Source organism: Stenella coeruleoalba (assembly GCF_951394435.1).
Source record: "Stenella coeruleoalba genome assembly, chromosome: 8".
In the NCBI taxonomy this organism is placed as follows: domain Eukaryota; kingdom Metazoa; phylum Chordata; class Mammalia; order Artiodactyla; family Delphinidae; genus Stenella; species Stenella coeruleoalba.
In genome coordinates, this window is record NC_137154.1 from 47,028,547 (window position 1) to 47,046,861 (window position 18,315).

General features: G+C 42.2%; 2 protein-coding genes across 9 annotated transcripts in view; both read left to right on the forward strand.

Moving 5' to 3' along the window:
* The first annotated feature begins 3,033 nt into the window (after window positions 1-3,033).
* OVCH2 (ovochymase 2) overlaps window positions 3,034-18,315 on the forward strand; it is a 200,445-nt gene continuing 185,163 nt past the window's right edge. For all 8 annotated transcript variants that reach the window (XM_079930577.1, XM_079930582.1, XM_079930583.1 and 5 more), the window contains exon 1: window positions 3,034-3,162. The gene's annotated coding sequence lies outside the window, so the exon portion shown is untranslated. The remainder of the gene's footprint in view (window positions 3,163-18,315) is intronic.
* LOC307191014 (olfactory receptor 10A3-like) lies at window positions 13,458-14,468 on the forward strand (the record flags this gene model as incomplete). Its single annotated transcript, XM_079930588.1, is given in 3 exon segments — window positions 13,458-13,784; window positions 13,787-14,362; window positions 14,364-14,468. Coding segments are annotated over 3 exon segments (981 nt in total). The 5' UTR covers window positions 13,458-13,484.

Below are 18,315 nucleotides of genomic sequence, written 5' to 3' on the forward strand. Positions count from 1 at the left end.
TTTGACTCTGTATTTGTGACTTACTGCTGCTTAAACAGTAGCTTCCCATCTTTCTAGAAACTTCTCAATTTTCCATGTTGGGAATGAGCCATGGCTTGTCACAGACCTTTAGTCCTGGAAGCTCTACTGTGATTCGATTTAGCTCCATGCTAATAACATGTCACGACTGTCCCCAGAGGTGCCGTTAACTGACTTTTCTTTCTGGAAATGTCAGTCAGTTCTAAGCGCTAACTCTTAATCGCTTTTTTCTGCTTTGGTTCCCTCTGTAGAGAAAAGAAGAAAAAGGGAATTCTAGATGTAGGTGTGGTCAGTTCCCAGCCCTCATTTTACAGATGAGGAAATTGAAGGTCAGTCAGGAGCCCCATCAGTTTCTGGGGTTCCTCAGGGAGCTCTCTTAGCTCCCACACCTCAGCCCACTGTGTAGAGGTCCTCAAGGACTGTGCAGGCGCCGCAAACCTACCCCCACCCAGCAGTTGCTGCGGACGGCTGATGCTGCCTCGGACCCTCAGTGCCCCTTCCTGTAACAGGAAGGTTACAGACACCCCTCTTTTTGTTTTTCACACAGTTTTACTGTTGTCATGACTTCTCACAAGTTGATTTCATGTGTACCAATTCCAGAAATCTGCTGGACGTGCCCAGATACCTGAATCCAAGGTAACTCAGCCTCGACTGATCAACTTGGGACCCCATGACACTAATTATTATGAACTCTTCTTCACACAGGAAGTTTGGTGTCTCCACATTTGATAATTATATACGTAGCCTGTTGAGCACGTAGATTGTGTGTATATACAGAATCTGTGTAAGAAACTGCATGTCTGCCCATGTACTTAATTAAAGAGCAATTTGTACCGGGTTACTGAAGAGGCTGGTGGAACCTACTGAGCTATGCTGTGTTGTCCCCTAGAGAGCCTGAAAGTTCCCAGCTGACCAACTCCTGAGTATCACAGAGATTTTTTTGTGAACAGCAAAACAGGTGTTCAGCCACATTGCTGGATTTTCATGGGGCCAAGGGGGTCTGTTTAAAAAAACATGGATGTAATATCCAGTTGATGTTTAGACATGTCATTTCACTTAGGATTCACATTCAAATCAAACACGATTAAGCAAAAATTAAATGACCAACTATATTCTCTTTTTTTTTCTTTTTTTTAAAGCTGATTTCTAGTTAGGTCTGTCTGGCTCTTTCTAACAATGTCATCTGGGCTTCCACTCTCTCCCCTCTGTTGCTCTTTCTATAGTTGCCTTTTGCTCTTATTTCGGAGAGTGACCCTTATGTGTCAGAGAAGATGGCCATAAGGGGAGTCAACATAAACCACCCTTACAGCCAATAATCCCATAGGGATTATTGTCACCTAATACATAAGGTGGTGACATAAGGGTCACCCATAGGGAGGGAATAGTCTTTATCTCCCACAGGGAAATTGGGGAAGGATTCTGACCTGACCCTGAGCAGGTGTCAAGCCTTGAACAATCTCTTTGGTCTGGAAGATGAACTTCTCTGGCTTGGGTGAATCTCATGGCCTAGGCCACATTCCAAGGGCTGAGTAAGAAAGGACCAGCACCTCCTGAAACACAGGGAATGGAAGAGTGGATCTCCAAAGGAAAGGGTTCTGAGTAGACAAAATAACATATCATACTGTATACAGATAACGTGTGTCTGATGGACTGCGGTACCCTGAGAGGGCTGGGTAAGAGGGAGAACCAATGGGATCCCCATGTGTAGAAGTCTTGAAGAATGGGCCCAACCAGGCTACAGGACCTGGTGGCTGGAAGGAGCAGTGATTCCAGGTGCAGAGAGAAGCTGGGCTCATCTGGTGCTTTTATTTATTTATGTTTCCTTTTCTATTCAGTAGCAGTGATTTCTGTCTTTCAGCTCACTGATCTTCTGTATCATTTAGTCTGTTATTGATTCTTTCTAGTGCATTTTTCATTTCAGTTATTGTATTCTTCATTTCTATTTGGTTGTTCTCTATATTTTCTAACTCTTTGTTAAAAACTTCTAATTTCTTACTCTGTGCATCTATTCTCCCTTTGAGTTCTTTGATCATCTTTATGATCATTACTCTGAACTCTTTCTCTGGGCGATTGCCTGTCTCCACTTCATTTAGTTCTTCTTCTGGGATTTTACCTTGTTCCTTAGTCTGAAACATATTCCTCTGCTGCTTCATTCTAAGTTGCTGTTTGTATTTTTATGTGTGTGGTAGGTTAGTTATGTTTCTCGACCTTGGAGAAGTGGCCCTCTGTAGGAGGCATCCTATGCATCCCAGCAATGCACTCCCCTCTCCTCACCCAAGCTATACGCTCTAGGGATGCCCCCTAAGAGTGCCGTGTGGGTCCTTCTGTTGTGGCGCGTTGACTGTGTGGCTGGTCTGGTGGGCTTGGTTGGCCCCTAGTCTGGTTGGCTGCCAGGCCCTCCCTCGTGCAGATGCCGCTGGCTGCTGTTTAGCGGGGCCTGGTCACGACGCGGCTGGTCGCGGAACCCGGGGCTAGGGCTGGCTCACTGGTGGGCAGAGTCAGGGTCCTGAAGACTCTGGGGCTGCTGTCCACCCACTGGCAGGTGAAGCCAGGGCCTGGAGTTAGTGCGGGACTACAGGCAGACAGAGCTGGTTCCTGGAGTCTGGCTGCAGGACCCAGGCATCCCAGGGCCCATTTCAGATCATTGGTGGGTGTGGGAGGCTGTTCCTGACACTGTTGGGTATGGGGTCGGGGGTGTCCTGAAGGTTGCATGGGCCTGCTGGTGGGCAATGGCCAGGGCCCAGCTGGTCCCAGGGTAGGGTGTGGGTAGGGTCTGGCCTGTATTGGGGAATCATAGTTTTCTGCTTCTGGTGTCTGCCCCTGGTGGGTAGAGCTGGGTCCTGGCCCTCTGGTGGGCAGGGCAGCTGTGGGCTCTTTACTCTTTAGGCAGCCCGTCTGCAGGCGACTGGGGCTGTGTCCCCGCCCCGTTGGTTGTTTGGCCTGGGGCGTCCCAGGAGCACCTGCAGGCTGTTGGGCGGGGCCACGTCTTGGTGCTAAATGCGAGAGGGAGGAGCCCACACAATGGCGTCCGCCGGCACCGCCTTCCTCGCGGTAAAACGAGCTCCCAAATATGGCTGCTGCCGGTGTCTATGTTCCCAGGGTGAGCCGCACCCGCCTCTCCAGAAGTGTCTCCAAGACCAGCAGGTAGGTCTGGCCCAGGCTCTTATCAATTACTGCTCTTGCCCTGGGTCCCTGTGCACGTGAGATTTTGCGTGCGCCCTCTGAGAGTGGAGTCTCTATTTCCCCGGTCCTGAGGGGCTCCTGCAATTAAGCCCAGCTGACCTTCAAACCCAAATGCTCTGGGGGCTCGTCTTCCCGGTGCCAGACCCCCGGGCTGGGGAGCCTGACGTGGGGCTCAGAACTCTCGCTCCTGTGGGAGAACCTCTGCACTATAATTATTACCCAGTTTGTGTATTGCCCACCTGAGGGGTATAGGGTTTGATTTGTATCTTGAGTTCCACCCTCCTACCACTGGTCTTGGTTTCATTGTGGTTTCTTCTTTATGTCTTTAGCTGTAGAAGATCCCTTCTGGTAGGTTCCAGTCTTTTTCACTGTTGGTTGTTCTGCAGATAGTTGTGATTTTGATGTGCTCCCGAGAGGAGGTGAGCTCTGAGAGCCTCTCTACTCCACCGTCTTGGCTGCTCTCCTCATCTGGTCCTTACTTAGCTTCCCTTTGGGGGGCGAGAGGTGTGAACCATGGGAAAGAAAAGGCTGTGGTCAAAAGGAAAAAACTGGGCTTCCCTGGTGGCGCAGTGGTTGAGAGGCCGCCTGCTGATGCAGCGGACATGGGTTCGTGCCCCGGTCCAGGAAGATCCCTACATGCCGCGGAGTGGCTGGGCCCGTGAGCCATGGCCGCTGAGCCTGTGCGTCCGGAGCCTATGCTCCGCAACGGGAGAGGCCACAACAGGAAGGGGCCCGCGTACCCGCAAAAAAAAAAAAAAAAAAAAAAGAAAGAACTCCGTCCCTAGATAACAGCTGTGGGAACCTCTTCTGAAAGAGTGGGGTTTGAGAGTGGCAGGTGGAAGAGGGTATCAGACAAAATACAAGATGCCCAGTTAAATTTGAATTTCAGATGGACAATGAATAATTTTTTTTACATGGGACATCCTTATATTAAAATATTATTTGTCATGTGTCTGAAACTCAAATTCAGACTGGGCATCCGATATTTTTATTTGCTCAATCTGGCTGCCCTATGTAGAGCAGGGTGATGGTAGAACAGGCAGCAGCCATGAGTCATGTGGAGTAAGATATCAGCTTCCATAGCTCCAACTACTGCTGAAATCCCCCGCCTCTCCTTGCCTTCCCTGGGACTCTTAAAAGGAAAGAGGCCCCTTGTACAACTCATAAACTGGTGAGGATCCTGTAGCAGGTTAAAATGTGAACGCTTCTGGGTAGTCTTGGGACTATTTGGGGAAGGGTTACCAGGAAAAGACTGAACTTATGTTAGTAAATCCATGGCAGCCTTGAGATTGGGTTGGTATGCTACACTTGACGATAGCCTGCGCTGTCCACTGACATCTGGGACATGGTTACCAGGTAGGGAGTGATTGGCAGAGAATACATGAAGTCGGATATGTGTGAGGTGGCTGGGCACTTACAAAGATCACCCAACTCTGCCTGTTTCTTGCTTTTAGTGTGTCTTTTTCACATCAGCATGTGGACAGGTATGGATAAAACTGGAATTAAGTTCACTAGACCCAGGGTACAGAGGCAGAAAATTGGTTATAAATTTTGATCCCTCCCCAGATGTACAAAGGCACTGCCACCCATAGGCCTTCCCTCCTTAAATATAGTATGGGGATAACCTCTTTATCCTTTTCTGTTGTTTAATCCAGCTAAAGATTTTTGTCCACCTCTCTGAAGTGGGGTTTGCATTGTTGCTGTCATTTCTAAGGAGCCATTTTAGGGTCACTTTTGAAGCTCCGAACCTCATTCCTAGGACTACTTCTGACTCTCTTTGCCTAAGGTTTGGACTATTCCCCTATTACTTTTCGTATAGTTTTCTGCATAAAGCAACTGGGAGGTTTTCCTCCCGCTAACATTTCTTATGAAATATAATAAGAGGTCTGGGGAAAACTGTGCTCCTCTTTTTATATGAAAGGTGGTTCAGGATTCCTGGAGGGTCAGAGATGCTAACCTTGGTCATTCCTTCCTTCCTGAAATTTTCTGTGACTACAGGGACACTATTGTCTAGTTCTTCTCATGTGTCTGATCAACTCCTTCGCGGTCTTCTGAGACTTAAATGTTAATGTTCCCTGTGATTCTCTTTTGGCCCCTTTCTCTCCTTACATCCTAACTTTAGGGGATGCTCCCTGTTGCTAGTGGTGTAACTGGACCTGTATGGCAATGACTCCTCAAATCTGGAGTTCAGGAAATTCCCTGGCGGTCCAGTGGTTAGGACTTGGCACTTTCACTGCCGTGGGCCCAGGTTCGATCCCTGGTCACAGAACTAAGGTCCCAAAAACCACACGGTGTGGCTAAAAAGAAATTCTGCAGTGATAGGAAATACATTAAGACAAGTAGATTGAAGTTACCTTGTGGAAAGCCTGGATGTCATTACCAAAATGTTTAATATTTTCTAGTACGAATATGGTAACACTGAAAATTTAAGTGAGAAAAGGTCATTCAGATGATTTTATAGTTGGTACTTTTTAACCTGAAGTTAAAACTTCTGGACTAGCTATGTAACTTTGAGCAAATACGTAACTTCTCTGGCTCTATTATTTTCTGCTAAAATAAAGATAATGTTATTAATCTCACAGGGTATGTGTTAGAACCAGAGGACTCAGTGTTCAGTCTACACTGACTTGAATAGTCAATAAGATCGTTGCTTCAGTCTCAGCAGAATATAGGGATGAATGAATCTGCAGGCTTGGCTTTATCCAGAATTCTGATGATATAACCATGACCTGCGTTCCCTTTCTGTATTTCTCATCTCTGCTTCCTTAGGGTAGATTCCATTCTCAAGGAAACTCTCCCCTCCTAGAGGCAATAGGCTGTCAACAACACTTAGGGATACATTTTCTCTAATCTGTGTCTTGTGGGAAACATATCAGTTATCCAGCGGAACAAAGGTTTTCATTCACAAAAACCCATTCAAGGACGCCTCCCATATTGTTCACTGTAGTGGGATCACCTGTGAAGCCACGAACAAGACACTGTGATGGTGACTAGAATGGGAAACGCTGCTAATATGCACTTCTCATGGCCCCTACTCCATAACTGGGAATAGCATCAATCCCAGCTATGCATACCTGAAATGGTTTAATGAAAAGATTCCCCAAGAGAAATAAAGGTATTTTTGGCAGGGGAAGGAGGCCAATGAATGATGGTGAGTCAATACTCAAATGTCCCTATACATATGAGAAAGCACATTGTCTACTTTAAATTATTGTATAAATACAAGGAGGTAAGCTGAGACCCATTCAAATTTCATTAGTTGTTTTTGCAAGACACTGGAAAGAAGTATAGATAGGGCAGAATGGATGGGAAAACAAGAAACCTTACAAACAGTTTCATTGATAGTCCTGAAGGACATGGATGTGGTGGGTGAAGAAGAGAGGATTTCAAACCTTGGTGAAAGGGAGGATGGGGAACAAATGGAAACAGTAAGGGAAGTCCATAAATGAATCACTTCAAGGACTTTTCACACTTTAGGAGTTAGTTCCCAAGTCCAGGAGTGAGGGAGAAAGGGATACAAAGGAAGTCAAGGGGCAAATAGTCACTCATCCTACTAATGAGAAGACCTTCTTGGAATTGACCATTCCTTCATTGAACAATCTGAGCGTCTGACTATAAAAGGCATTGCTAGGAACCCTGTGTGGATTTTCCAGTCACCTTCTATCATGGTAAGAAACCTGGAAGTGGGGAACAGGAAGTGTGACACAAAGATATTATTTTCTTCCTGAGTCTCTTATGAACTAAGAAGAAAAACAACAGAGTAAGTACCATCAGTAGCCACTTTTTAAAGGTAAAGATGGGGTAGTATTTCTGCCAGTGTTCCAAAAAGGGAAGAGAAAATTCTAACTTATCTGAGAAGGAACATTGTCAGTGACAATCATGACAAAAGTGGATGCAGAAAACCGTCAGTACAATGCCGGAGGGGTCTAGAGGCACATCAGCCATGATAGAACAAGAGTCTCATAAGTATTCATGATGATGCTTCTGCCAGGGTTCAAGATTGGAGCAGTAACCCTCAACAAATTGGGTATAGAAAGAACATACCTCAACATAATAAAGTCCATATGCAGCAAACACAGATGACATCATACTCAATGGTGAAAGATTGAAAGCTTTTCTTCTAATGTCAGAAACAACACAGTGGTGCCCACTTTCACCACTCTTACTCAACATGGTAATGGAAGTCCTAGCTAGAGCAATCAGGCAAGATAAAGAAACAAAAGACAACCAAATCAAAAGGAATGAGTAAAATTGTCCTTATTTGCAGATAATATGATCTTATATATAGGAAATTCTAATGACTCAACCAAGAAACTGTTGGAACTAACCAACAAATTCAATAACATTGCAGGATGTAAAATCAACCTACAGAAATCAGTTTCTGATTCTATACAGTAACAATGAAATATCTGAAAAAGATATAAAGAAAACAATCCCATTCACAATAACATCAAAAATACTAAAATATTAGGAATAAATTTAACCAAGGAAGTAAAAGAGCTGTATAATGAAAACTGTAAGATTCTGATGAAAGAAACTGAAGAAGACACAAATGAAAGATACCTCATGTTCATGAATTGGAAGAATTAATTTTTTTTAACTGTCTGTACTATGCAAAGCCATCTTTAGATTCAATGTAGTCCCTATCAAAATTCCAATGACATATTTTGAAGAAATAGAAAAACAATCCTGAATTTTATATGGAACCACAAAAGACCCCAAATAGCCAAAGCAATCCTAAGAAAGAACAAACCCGGAGGCATCACACTTCCTGATTTCAAACTATAATACAAAGCTATAGTAATTAAAACAGTATGTTACTGGCATTAAAAATTGATACATAGATCAATAGAACAGAACAGATATCCTAGAAATAACACCCCACATATACAGTCAACTAGTACTTGATAAGGGAGCCAAGAAGACTCAATGCAGAAAGGATAATCTCTTCAATAAATGGTGTTCAAAAATGTGGATAACCATATGCTGAAAAAATGAAATTGGACCCCTATTTTACACCACTCACAAAAATTAACTCAAGATGGATTAAAGACTTAAACATAAGACCTGAAACCATAAATCTCTTATTAGAAAACTTAGGGAAGAAATTCCTTGATTTTGATCTTGGCAATTATTTTATTTATTTATTTATTTAACATCTTTATTGGAGTATAATTGCTTTACAATGGTGTGTTAGTTTCTGCTTTATAACAGAGTGAATCAGCTATACATATACATATATCCCCATATCTCTTCCCTCTTGCATCTCCCTGCCTCCCACCCTCCCTATCCCACCCCTCTAGGTGGTCACAAAGCACCGAGCTGATCTCCCTGTGCTATGTGGCTGCTTCCCACTAGCTGTTGGTTTTACATTTGGTAGTGTATATATGTCCGTGCCACTCTCTCACTTTGTCTCAGCTTACCCTCCCCCCCCCCCGTGTCCTCAAGTCCATTCTCTAGTAGGTCTGCGTCTTTATTCCCATCCTGCCCCTAGGTTCTTCATGACCTTTTTTTTTTTTTTTTAGATTCCATACATATGTGTTAGCATACGGAATATTTTTTCTCTTTCTGACTTACTTCACTCTGTATGACAGACTCTACGTCCATCCACCTCACTACAAATAACTCAATTTTGTTTCTTTTTATGGCGGAGTAATGTTCCATTGTATATATGTGCCACATCTTCTTTATCCATTCATCTGTCGATGGACACTTAGGTTGCTTCCATGTCCTGGTAAATAGAGCTGCAATGAACATTGTGGTACATGACTCTTTGAATTACAGTTTTCTCAGCGTATATTTGGCAATTATTTTTTGTATATGACACCAAAAGTACAAGCAACAAAAGCAAAAATGAACAAGTGGGCCTAATCAAACTAAAAAAACTCTACACAGCAAAAGAAATAATCAACAAAATGAAAAGCCAACCTACAGAATGGGATAAAATATTTGCAAACTATATATCTGAAAAGGGGTTAATATTCAAAATATGTAAAGAATGCACACAACTCTATAACAGCAACAACAACAACAACAGAAATCCAGTTTAAAAATGGGCAGAGGGACTTCCCTGGTGGCACAGTGGTTAAGAATCTGCCTGCCAATTCAGGGGACACAGGTTCGATCCTTGGTCCAGGAAGATCCCACATACTGCGGAGCAGCTAAGCCCGTGCGCCACAACTACTGAGCCTGTGCTCTAGAGCCCGCGAGCCACAACTACTGAGCCCATGTGCCACAACTACTGAAGCCCGCATGCCTAGAGCCTGTGTTCTGCAACAAGAGAAGCCACCGCAATAAGAAGCCCATGCACTGCAATGAAGGCTAGCCCCTGCTCTCTGCAAATAGAGAAAGCCCGCGCAGCAATGAAGACCCAATGCAGCCAAAAATAAATAAATAAAAAATAAAAATGGGCAGAGAAACTGAATAGACAGTCTTAACCATTGGACCGTCAGGGAATTCCCTGAAGAATTTCTTAATGGGGGAGGTCATGGTGGAATTAAGCCTCCTGAGTGAAGAGGTGTTTATTCCCTGTAGAAACTGAAAATGTTGCTCCAAGTTTGTGCAACTGAGCTTTCTTATGTCCATAAGGGAAAATCTATAAAAATTGTTAGTAAGTCCTCCAGAGAAAGATTCTCCCAAGGCAAACAATTCAGTGTCATCTGATGTTATAAAATCAGTGCATTGAATCACTGAGTTGTATTTATGGGAGGGTTTCTTAACTAAAGAAGTGAAACATCTGTTTAAATGGGATGAAAATCAGAGGCAATCATTAGGTAAGGAACTGGAGATTCTGCTTACGTACCTGTCAGTGAGTTTACCATTTATAGTTCTTCTTGCTGATAATTGGAGATGCCTATCAGTGCTCATGTAAGAATGCCAGCTACTCGGCCTTTCACATTCACATCAAAGTTTGAGTAATAATTAGAGCTATAAGTAGTTTGCTTGCACTACTCATTAATTCATAAAAGTTTGTAGCTGGGGTGGAAAGTGGTCATAAATAAGGCCAGTCATGGAGAAAGATGAAACCCAGAGGAGGAAGTGATTTGCCCAAGGTCGTACAAAAAGTTAGCATTAGAGCCAGAAGAACATGTCAGTGAATGTCAGGCCAGCATTTGTAGTTTGTGTTAAAGGGAAAAGGTGGAGACTTTGGGTTCCGTTTTTCTTCTTTTTTTTTTTTTGCGGTACGTGGGCCTCTCACTGTCGCGGCCTCTCCCGTTGTGGAGCACAGGCTCCAGACGCACAGGCTCAGCGGCCATGGCTCACGGACCCAGCTGCTCCACGGCATGTGGAATCTTCCCGGACCAGGGCACGAACCCGTGTCCCCTGCATCAGCAGGCGGACTCTCAACCACTGCGCCACCAGGGAAGCCCTTTTTCTTGTTTTTTTAATCTCTCATGAAGACAGCAACTTAGATTTGTTTTCTGACTTTATCAGCCCCAGAAGTTTGTGTGTGTGTGTATGTGTGTGTGTGTGTGTGTGTGTGTGTGTGTGTGTGTGTGTGTGTGTGTATTTTTTGGCCACTCCGTGCAGCCTGTGGGATTTTAGTTCCCCAACCAGGGATTGAACCCGGGCCCTTGGCAGTGAGAGCGTGGAGTCCTAACAACTGGACAGCCAGAGAATTCCTCAAGTTTGTATGTTTTTAATAGGATACTCAAAATTTTCTTATTTTCAAAACTAATTTGGTTTTATACACCTGGAGCTTAATACATACTTTTGTCTACTAGAAATGGTCCTTAAAAAGGTTGTTTTTTTTTTCCTGTAGAGTTCACTTTACTAATTTTGGGAGATTTTTTGATATCCAAAATATAACTATTAAAGTTAATATAGGGGCTTCCCTGGTGGCGCAGTGGTTGAGAGTCCGCCTGCCGATGCAGGGGACACGGGTTCGTGCCCCGGTCCGGGAGGATCCCACATGCTGCGGAGTGGCTGGGCCCGTGAGCCATGGCCGCTGAGCCTGCGCGTCCGGAGCCTGTGCTCCGCAACGGGAGAGACCACAACAGTGAGAGGCCCGCGTACCGCAAAAAAAAAAAAAAAAAAAAGTTAACATAGACATTTGATTTTAATATATTGCTATGGCCAAATTCAGTAAATCGACTTACCTTTTTATTCTCTGCTATTGTCCTAATGATCTGAGCTCAAGACCACATTACATTGTCTTCCACTTGCTTGTCCTTCTGTCCTCCTGGCTTCCTCATGTAACTACAGTGAAATTCTGCTAGTTTTCAAAGCACCCTCCAAAGGCCAAGTCGAGTACTAAGATGTCATGGAATACTTTTGATTTCAGCAAGCCAGCCTTCCCCCTTCCACTTAATGGCCCTTCTAACCATGACATCCTGCGCTTATGGTTGTTCACTCTCGCACTCCATTCAGAAGTAATATTTCCCTCTTTAAATTTCTAGAATATTTACTCTGACTCTGGTTTCCCTTAAATGGCAGCCTGAGAAGTGGGTGTTTTATTTTACTGATAAAAGGAGACTCTGAAAGTTCGGGGAGGGAGGATGATCTTATTTTGGTTGAGGTATGAGGGATAGGTTGGAGGAGAAGTTACAAAACCTGGAGAAGCCAGATAGGAAAACATTTAACAATGGGGGGAGTTTGAAGGGGGAGGAAAAGAGGCAGTGAGCTGGAGCAGTGTCAGTGGTGATGAACTTGCTGAGCCCAGAGGGACTCCAGATTTTAAAGATCCAAGTGTCCAACAGTGAGTAGGATGCTGGGGACAGGGGAGAATTGGTTTGGGTGACTGGAGGGGAGATCAGGGGAGGAGTGAGGTGCTCTGCCCAGAGAGGGGCTCAGGAAGAGCAGCTGAACTGGTAGGAAGATGGTCAGCTCTGCTTGGGGCTGACTGGCCCCTAGGACTCAGGCAGCACGTGTGCCTTCTACGTGCTGCCCACCCACCCCTGTTCCAGCTTTCCTTCAGCCTGGCTGTCATATGAATGGAGGGGAAGCCTTGCAGCCAGCAGTTTTCCCTGAATAAATCAGAGAAACACGCATGTCAGAGCCAGAAGAGATGTCCTGGGTTATTTTCCTGCCCCCAACCACACCGGGGAACCTGAGTGCAGAGAGAAGCAGAGACTCACCTTGGAGGTAGTAGCAAAGTCAGGACTAAAGCTCAATCTGCCAGTCTAGTGGTATTTCCAATCCCACAGGGGGCCTCAAACTTCTACAGAAGCCATGGATTAATTCTGGGGCTCTCTATTTCTTTGAATTTGATTTATTTTTCCTTCAGACACTGTATTCCTTAAGGGCAGATTCTGGGTTTTCCTAATTTTAGTATTTATTATTCCATCTCTTCAATAAATATTGGTGTAGCATCTATTATATAAGTTAGTATCTACTCTAGGCTCTGAGAATACAATGCACACCTGAACAAAGTTTCTGTCCTCCTGGAGCGTACATTCCAGAAGGGGGGGTTAAATAATAAGCATAAAACTCAAATAAATATGTGTTATTTCAGTTGGTGATGAGTTATGGCAAAAAATAAAACAGGGAGATGTGGGACTCAAAGAATGCTGGTGTAGGGGGAAGAGAGAGAGTTAAACCACAGGATCAGAAAGATAGAAGTGGCATGGTTATAGCCTTGGTAGCTACTTTATGGTCACAAGGATAGTCCATGGAGAACTGACCTCTGAACTTTCCCATTCAGGCAAATTTCAGTATAATTAGGCAAATCCACTCTGACCAGAAACCAGTGTGCTTAAAGCAATTTACTTATGTTCATCTGAGATAAGTGCATTTAAATTCAACCCCTTTTTAGTGTTTCTGTATTTGTTGGGGTGTATTATTCATATATTTCATTCTAAACAAAGTATTATAAATGCATTTTGAACCTTAACATTTATCGTAAATACTCACCACATTTGTTTTAGTTTTGAATTATTAGTTGTAATTTTTTCTGGATATTTTTTGCTTATTTGAAACACTTTATTTGAAAATTCATATATAAACATACAACTGAAAAGAACAGAGATGCATACGTCAATGTAATAGACAATAGATTCTAAGTAATATAATGTCTGTTTGTGTTTTAAGGAAAGGATTAATTTTCCACCTGGCAAAAAAGTTGCCAGAGAACACCTGCTGTTATTTTGTACTTTTGAAACAAGATTTCTGAGCCAAAATTCTTCACTTCTTTATTTGTGTTTGAAAGATTCACTATTCCAGTAACTGGCCATTCTCAAAATTTTCAGGTTGATTTGTCAAAATGAACTCATCATTATATCTTCTGTCAAGAATATCAGACTTGAACTCTCAGCTATTGGATTGTTACTTTATAATTTACATACATGGTCCATGAAAACAATATACACTCCACTACTGAAATGAAAAGGCAAAACCAAAGCTCTGTGGTTGAATTCATCCTCTCGGGCTTTTCTAATTTTCCTGAACTCCAAGGGCAGCTCTTTGGGGTTTTCTTGGTTGATTACCTGGTGACTCTGATGGGAAATGCCATCATTATAGTCATCATTTCCCTGGAACAGAGCTTATACGTTCCCATGTATTTGTTTCTCCTGAACTTGTCTGTGGTGCATGTGAGTTTCAGTGCAGTCATTATGCCTGAAATGCTGGTGGCCCTCTCCAATGAAAAAAAAGTATGATCACCTTTGCAGGCTGTTTTGCACAGACGTATTTCATTCTTCTTTTTGGTGGGACCGAATGTTTTCTCCTGGGGGCAATGGTTTATGACCAATTTGCTGCAATCTGCCGTCCTCTGAGCTACCCAATGATTATGAACAAAAGGGTTTTCGTGAAATTAGTTATATTCTCATGGGTCTCAGGGATCATGGTGGCTACTGTGCAGACCTCATGGGTTTTTAGTTTTCCCTTCTGTGGCCCCAATGAAATTAATCATCTCTTCTGTGAGACTCCCCCAAGGCTAGAGCTTGCATGTGCAGACATCCTTTTATTTGAGATCTATGCATTCACTGGCGCCGTTTTGATTGTTATGCTTCCTTTCTTGTTGATACTCCTGTCTTACATTCGAATCCTCTTTGCCATCCTGAAGATGTCATCAACCACTGGGAGGCAAAAGGCCTTTTCCACCTGTGCCTCCCATCTCATGTCTGTTACCCTCTTCTGTGGCACAGCCAGTATGACTTACTTACAACCCACATCTGGCTACTCCCCAGAAACCAAGAAGCTGATGTCCTTGTCTTACTCACTTCTTAACGCCTCTGCTGAATCCACTGATCTACAGTTTGAGAAACAGTGAGCTGAAAAGAGCTTTGATGAAATTATGGCTAAGAAAAGTAGATTTATATGCATTCTGACTATGCTGAGAAGCTATGTGATATTTGGTCAATGCTGGACTGAACTTTATTTAAATTTAATAAATGGTAGAAACAGTTTGCATTTCTTGGTACGAATATGTTTGATTTTTTGAGTTCTACAAATCTGATAATATATTAGGGCATCTTTATATATTAATGTTTTTATTCTTTTTTCATAGATGCATAATATTCCTTAATATTAGGTATAACACAGTTTCTTCAAAAAATTGTTTATTGGTGGCCATATGGGTATGTGTTAACTTTTTGTCTCTTTAGAGAAAGCTAAATAAAGAAACTAGTTTTTTACATTCAGAAACATTGTTGCTTTACTTTACAGAATAGGTTCCACAGCAGGGTTTTGATGGATCAAATAAACTGTGAGTTTGCCAACTTTCATCAATAATACCAAAATTACTTTAAAAAATGATGTTAACAATTTCAGATTGATTTTGAAAACCGACTCTGCCCCACTGACTGGTTTGAGCTCCAGAAAGCCAACAAATAGATGAGCTTTTTATTTTTTGAGTGAAAATATGTCCATGTGTAAGTTGAAAAGAACAGCGATTTATTGAGAGGACCACACTGGTTCTATTCAAGGACCTAAAGACATTATAATCCACAGCTGGATTTCATCTGGTTATTTTAGAATATATTCGTCCATTGTGTTACTATTTTTGAGGGTCATTTATCATACTGCTTTTACACTTATAAACCATTGTTTTGGAAATCTGGTCAAATTTCTGTTATAGTACAAAAATGCCCTCAACATTTGTCAAACAATATATGAATTTTTTTCTTGTAGAACATAAATATGATAAATTGTGCCTATTTTCTATTATCCATGAATCGTTTCAATCTGTGTGTATCTTTCCCAGAAAGAATAGACACTGTGACAAATATAATACTTCATTCTTGCTTCTTATTTTAATATTGCTAGTAGGCAATAGAAAGTATCTGACTCATTGAACCTACATCAAAGGAGCACCACCATTCATTTATGCTTTGGGTGAGATAAAAAAGAGGTTGGAGCATTTTCTCTTTATGAAACATTCCTTTTGATGGAAAAAAACTTTTTTCTTTATATTCATACCTACCCTTGCCAAAAATGGTAGTGGAGTGCAAATCTGATTCAACTTTCAAAAAAATCAAAACAAAACAAAGAAATTACATTAGCAGATTGCTGAAACCTTGTGGAAAATATCTGAATGCTGTATAATAATGTTCTCAGTTAGACATCAAAGGAGCATCAGCAAAAAACTGATTGAATCTCATCCCTTGATATCCTGAAATTTCTTTCTCATAGCTCTTAAAAGGACCAATTAAGTAAGGCTTATCTAAAACAAACAAGCAATCAAATGAAACTAAATACAGTTTCCTTTTAATCATTCTTTTGTTCATTTATTGATTATATAAAACAATTTTTCTTTTTAAAATGCCTGTATTTTAGTCTTTTTCCCAGTTTTATTGAGATATAGTTGACAAATAAAATTGTATGTATTTATAGTGTACAAAATGATGATTTGACACACATATACATTGTGAAATGATTACCACAATCAAGTTAATTAACACATCCATTACCTCACATAGTTACCTTTTTGGGGGGTTTGAGAACACCTGAGATCTACTCTCTTAGCAAATTTCAAGTATACGATACATTATTGTCGACTGTAGTTACCATGTGGTACATTATTCACTTTGTAACTGAAAGTTTGTACCCTTCCACCAAAATCTCCCCATCTCCCCACAACGTCCCCCTTACCCCGCCCCAGCCAGCCCCTGGCAACCACCATTCTGCTCTCTATTTCTATGAGCTAGACTTTTAAATGACATGAATTCTCTAACCAAGATGGCCTTCACAGTCCCCCTCAGCTTGAGTAAACTTTAGACAGGCTTTTTTCCTGCCCATAGACTCTGACCTTCCTTTTCTCAGAGCGCTTTAGAAAACTTGTAAGCACACATTCTTTCTCTTCCTCCTTTGAAACTACCCCTGTCATGAAGATACGAGAAAGTTTATTTTTCCTTTGGGTAGCCATTTAGCAAGCACAAGTAGCTTATGGTTTTCCTCCTTCCAGCTTTTAAAATCTCTCCAGCTCTTTGTTTCAGCAGAGGTTGAGTCAGTCTATCTCCCCTGTTGCAATAATCTTGAATAAAGTCTCTTTTGCCTGTTTAACTTTGTCCAGTACAATTCTTACTTTGACAGCTCTTTAAATATTAATTTCATATAGAATGAAAACTGAAAGAACTGAAACTACCACCCCACCAGGCAGCTTACAGTATACCTGTACCCGGTTTTACCATTTCACTGTCTTCATTAGCATAACTTTACTATTCCCGGAGACTCTTGACTGACAGGGCCCCAGGCAAATAACTTGATTGTTCAGTTCAGTAATTTCCCAAAGACCTACTAAGTCTTCAATAGGGAGCATGAACAAACAGTTGATTCCCCAAGACTGTTCCAACCCCTCTTCTCAAAACTGAGACACCACAGTAGGTGAACAGTCTGGAAGGCCCAGTCACTCAAGCCCTGAGGCCATGAGCTGGTACAGCTTCAGTTCCACAGCGTTCTGTTGATCAAGCAGGGACAGAGCTCTTTTATTTATTTATTATTAATTTACTTTTTATTGATTGGTTGATTGATTTGCTGTGTCGCACCGCTTGTGATCCTGACCCCAGATTGAACCCGGGGCCGGGCTGCAGCAGTGAAAGCGCCAGGACCTCCAGGAAACTCCCAACTGAGCTCTTTTTAAATCCTTCTGAGGTTTTAACAAAGGGTTTTACCACCACTCCCCAGATTTGATCTTTGCCCTAAAGCCATTTCTTTCTCTGAAAATTGTTTTTTGTTTGAGACTAGAAGTGAGAAACAGTTTTATTTTTGAATCTAGCAAGTCCTGGCTCCTTTCTGTTTTCTTTAAATTCTGCTGAAAAAGTTAGTAGTTTGTCCTTTAGTCCATTTTTCTCTCCTAGTATTTTAATATATGCAGCTGAAAGAAACAAGTTAGCACTTCTGATATTCTGCCTGGAACTCTCCTTAGATTTGCTACTTTATTGGTATATTTTCTATTTTCTACATGGTTCCAAATTACAGTTTTGTTAACTATTCTGCCAGTACATCATTTGGGTGCCCTTTTATCCAGTGTCCAATATCATTTTCCTCACTGTCTTGTTGTAACTGAGCAGGACCCCATGGGGGCCTTCTCGGGACAAGCCTTCCCCCATATCCTCTGCTTTAGCTCCTCTCTGAAGTACCTAGATAATAGTATTTGATGCACATTTCCTGAGTTGTTTTGCAGATGTATAAAACTCCCCTCTCCAACAAATGGAAGATGTTAACTACTTGATGACCATGAGCACATAGCCCCAGGTCTCCTGGAGCCTAAGGACTGATAATGTTAACCTCTGTGACACCACTCTGCTACCTCACCATCAGCCAGTTAGAGAATTGTGCACAAGCTGATCACATACCCCACGACTCCCCTCCCTCGCCTGGCTTTTTAAAGGTGCTTTGCTGAAACCCTCTGGGGGCTTTGGGGGCTTTTTAGGGCATGAGCCACCTCATCTCCTTGCATGGCCTTGCAGTAAACCTTTCTCTGCTCCAAACTCTGACATTTCAGTTTCTTTGGGCTCACTGTGCGTCAGGCACACGAACTTGTGTTAACTTTGTTAAAAAATAAAACTTCACTTGAGTAAATTTGAAGAACTGTTTTTATCCATCCGTTCATGAATGGGGTAGCATCCCATCTAGCAACTAGAAGGGCACTCCGAGGGGTTGTACAAAAAGGATAGTTTTTATAGGAAAAAGAGTGGGGCAAGGGAGCTATTAGCAAAAGAAAAGAAAGGATTATTT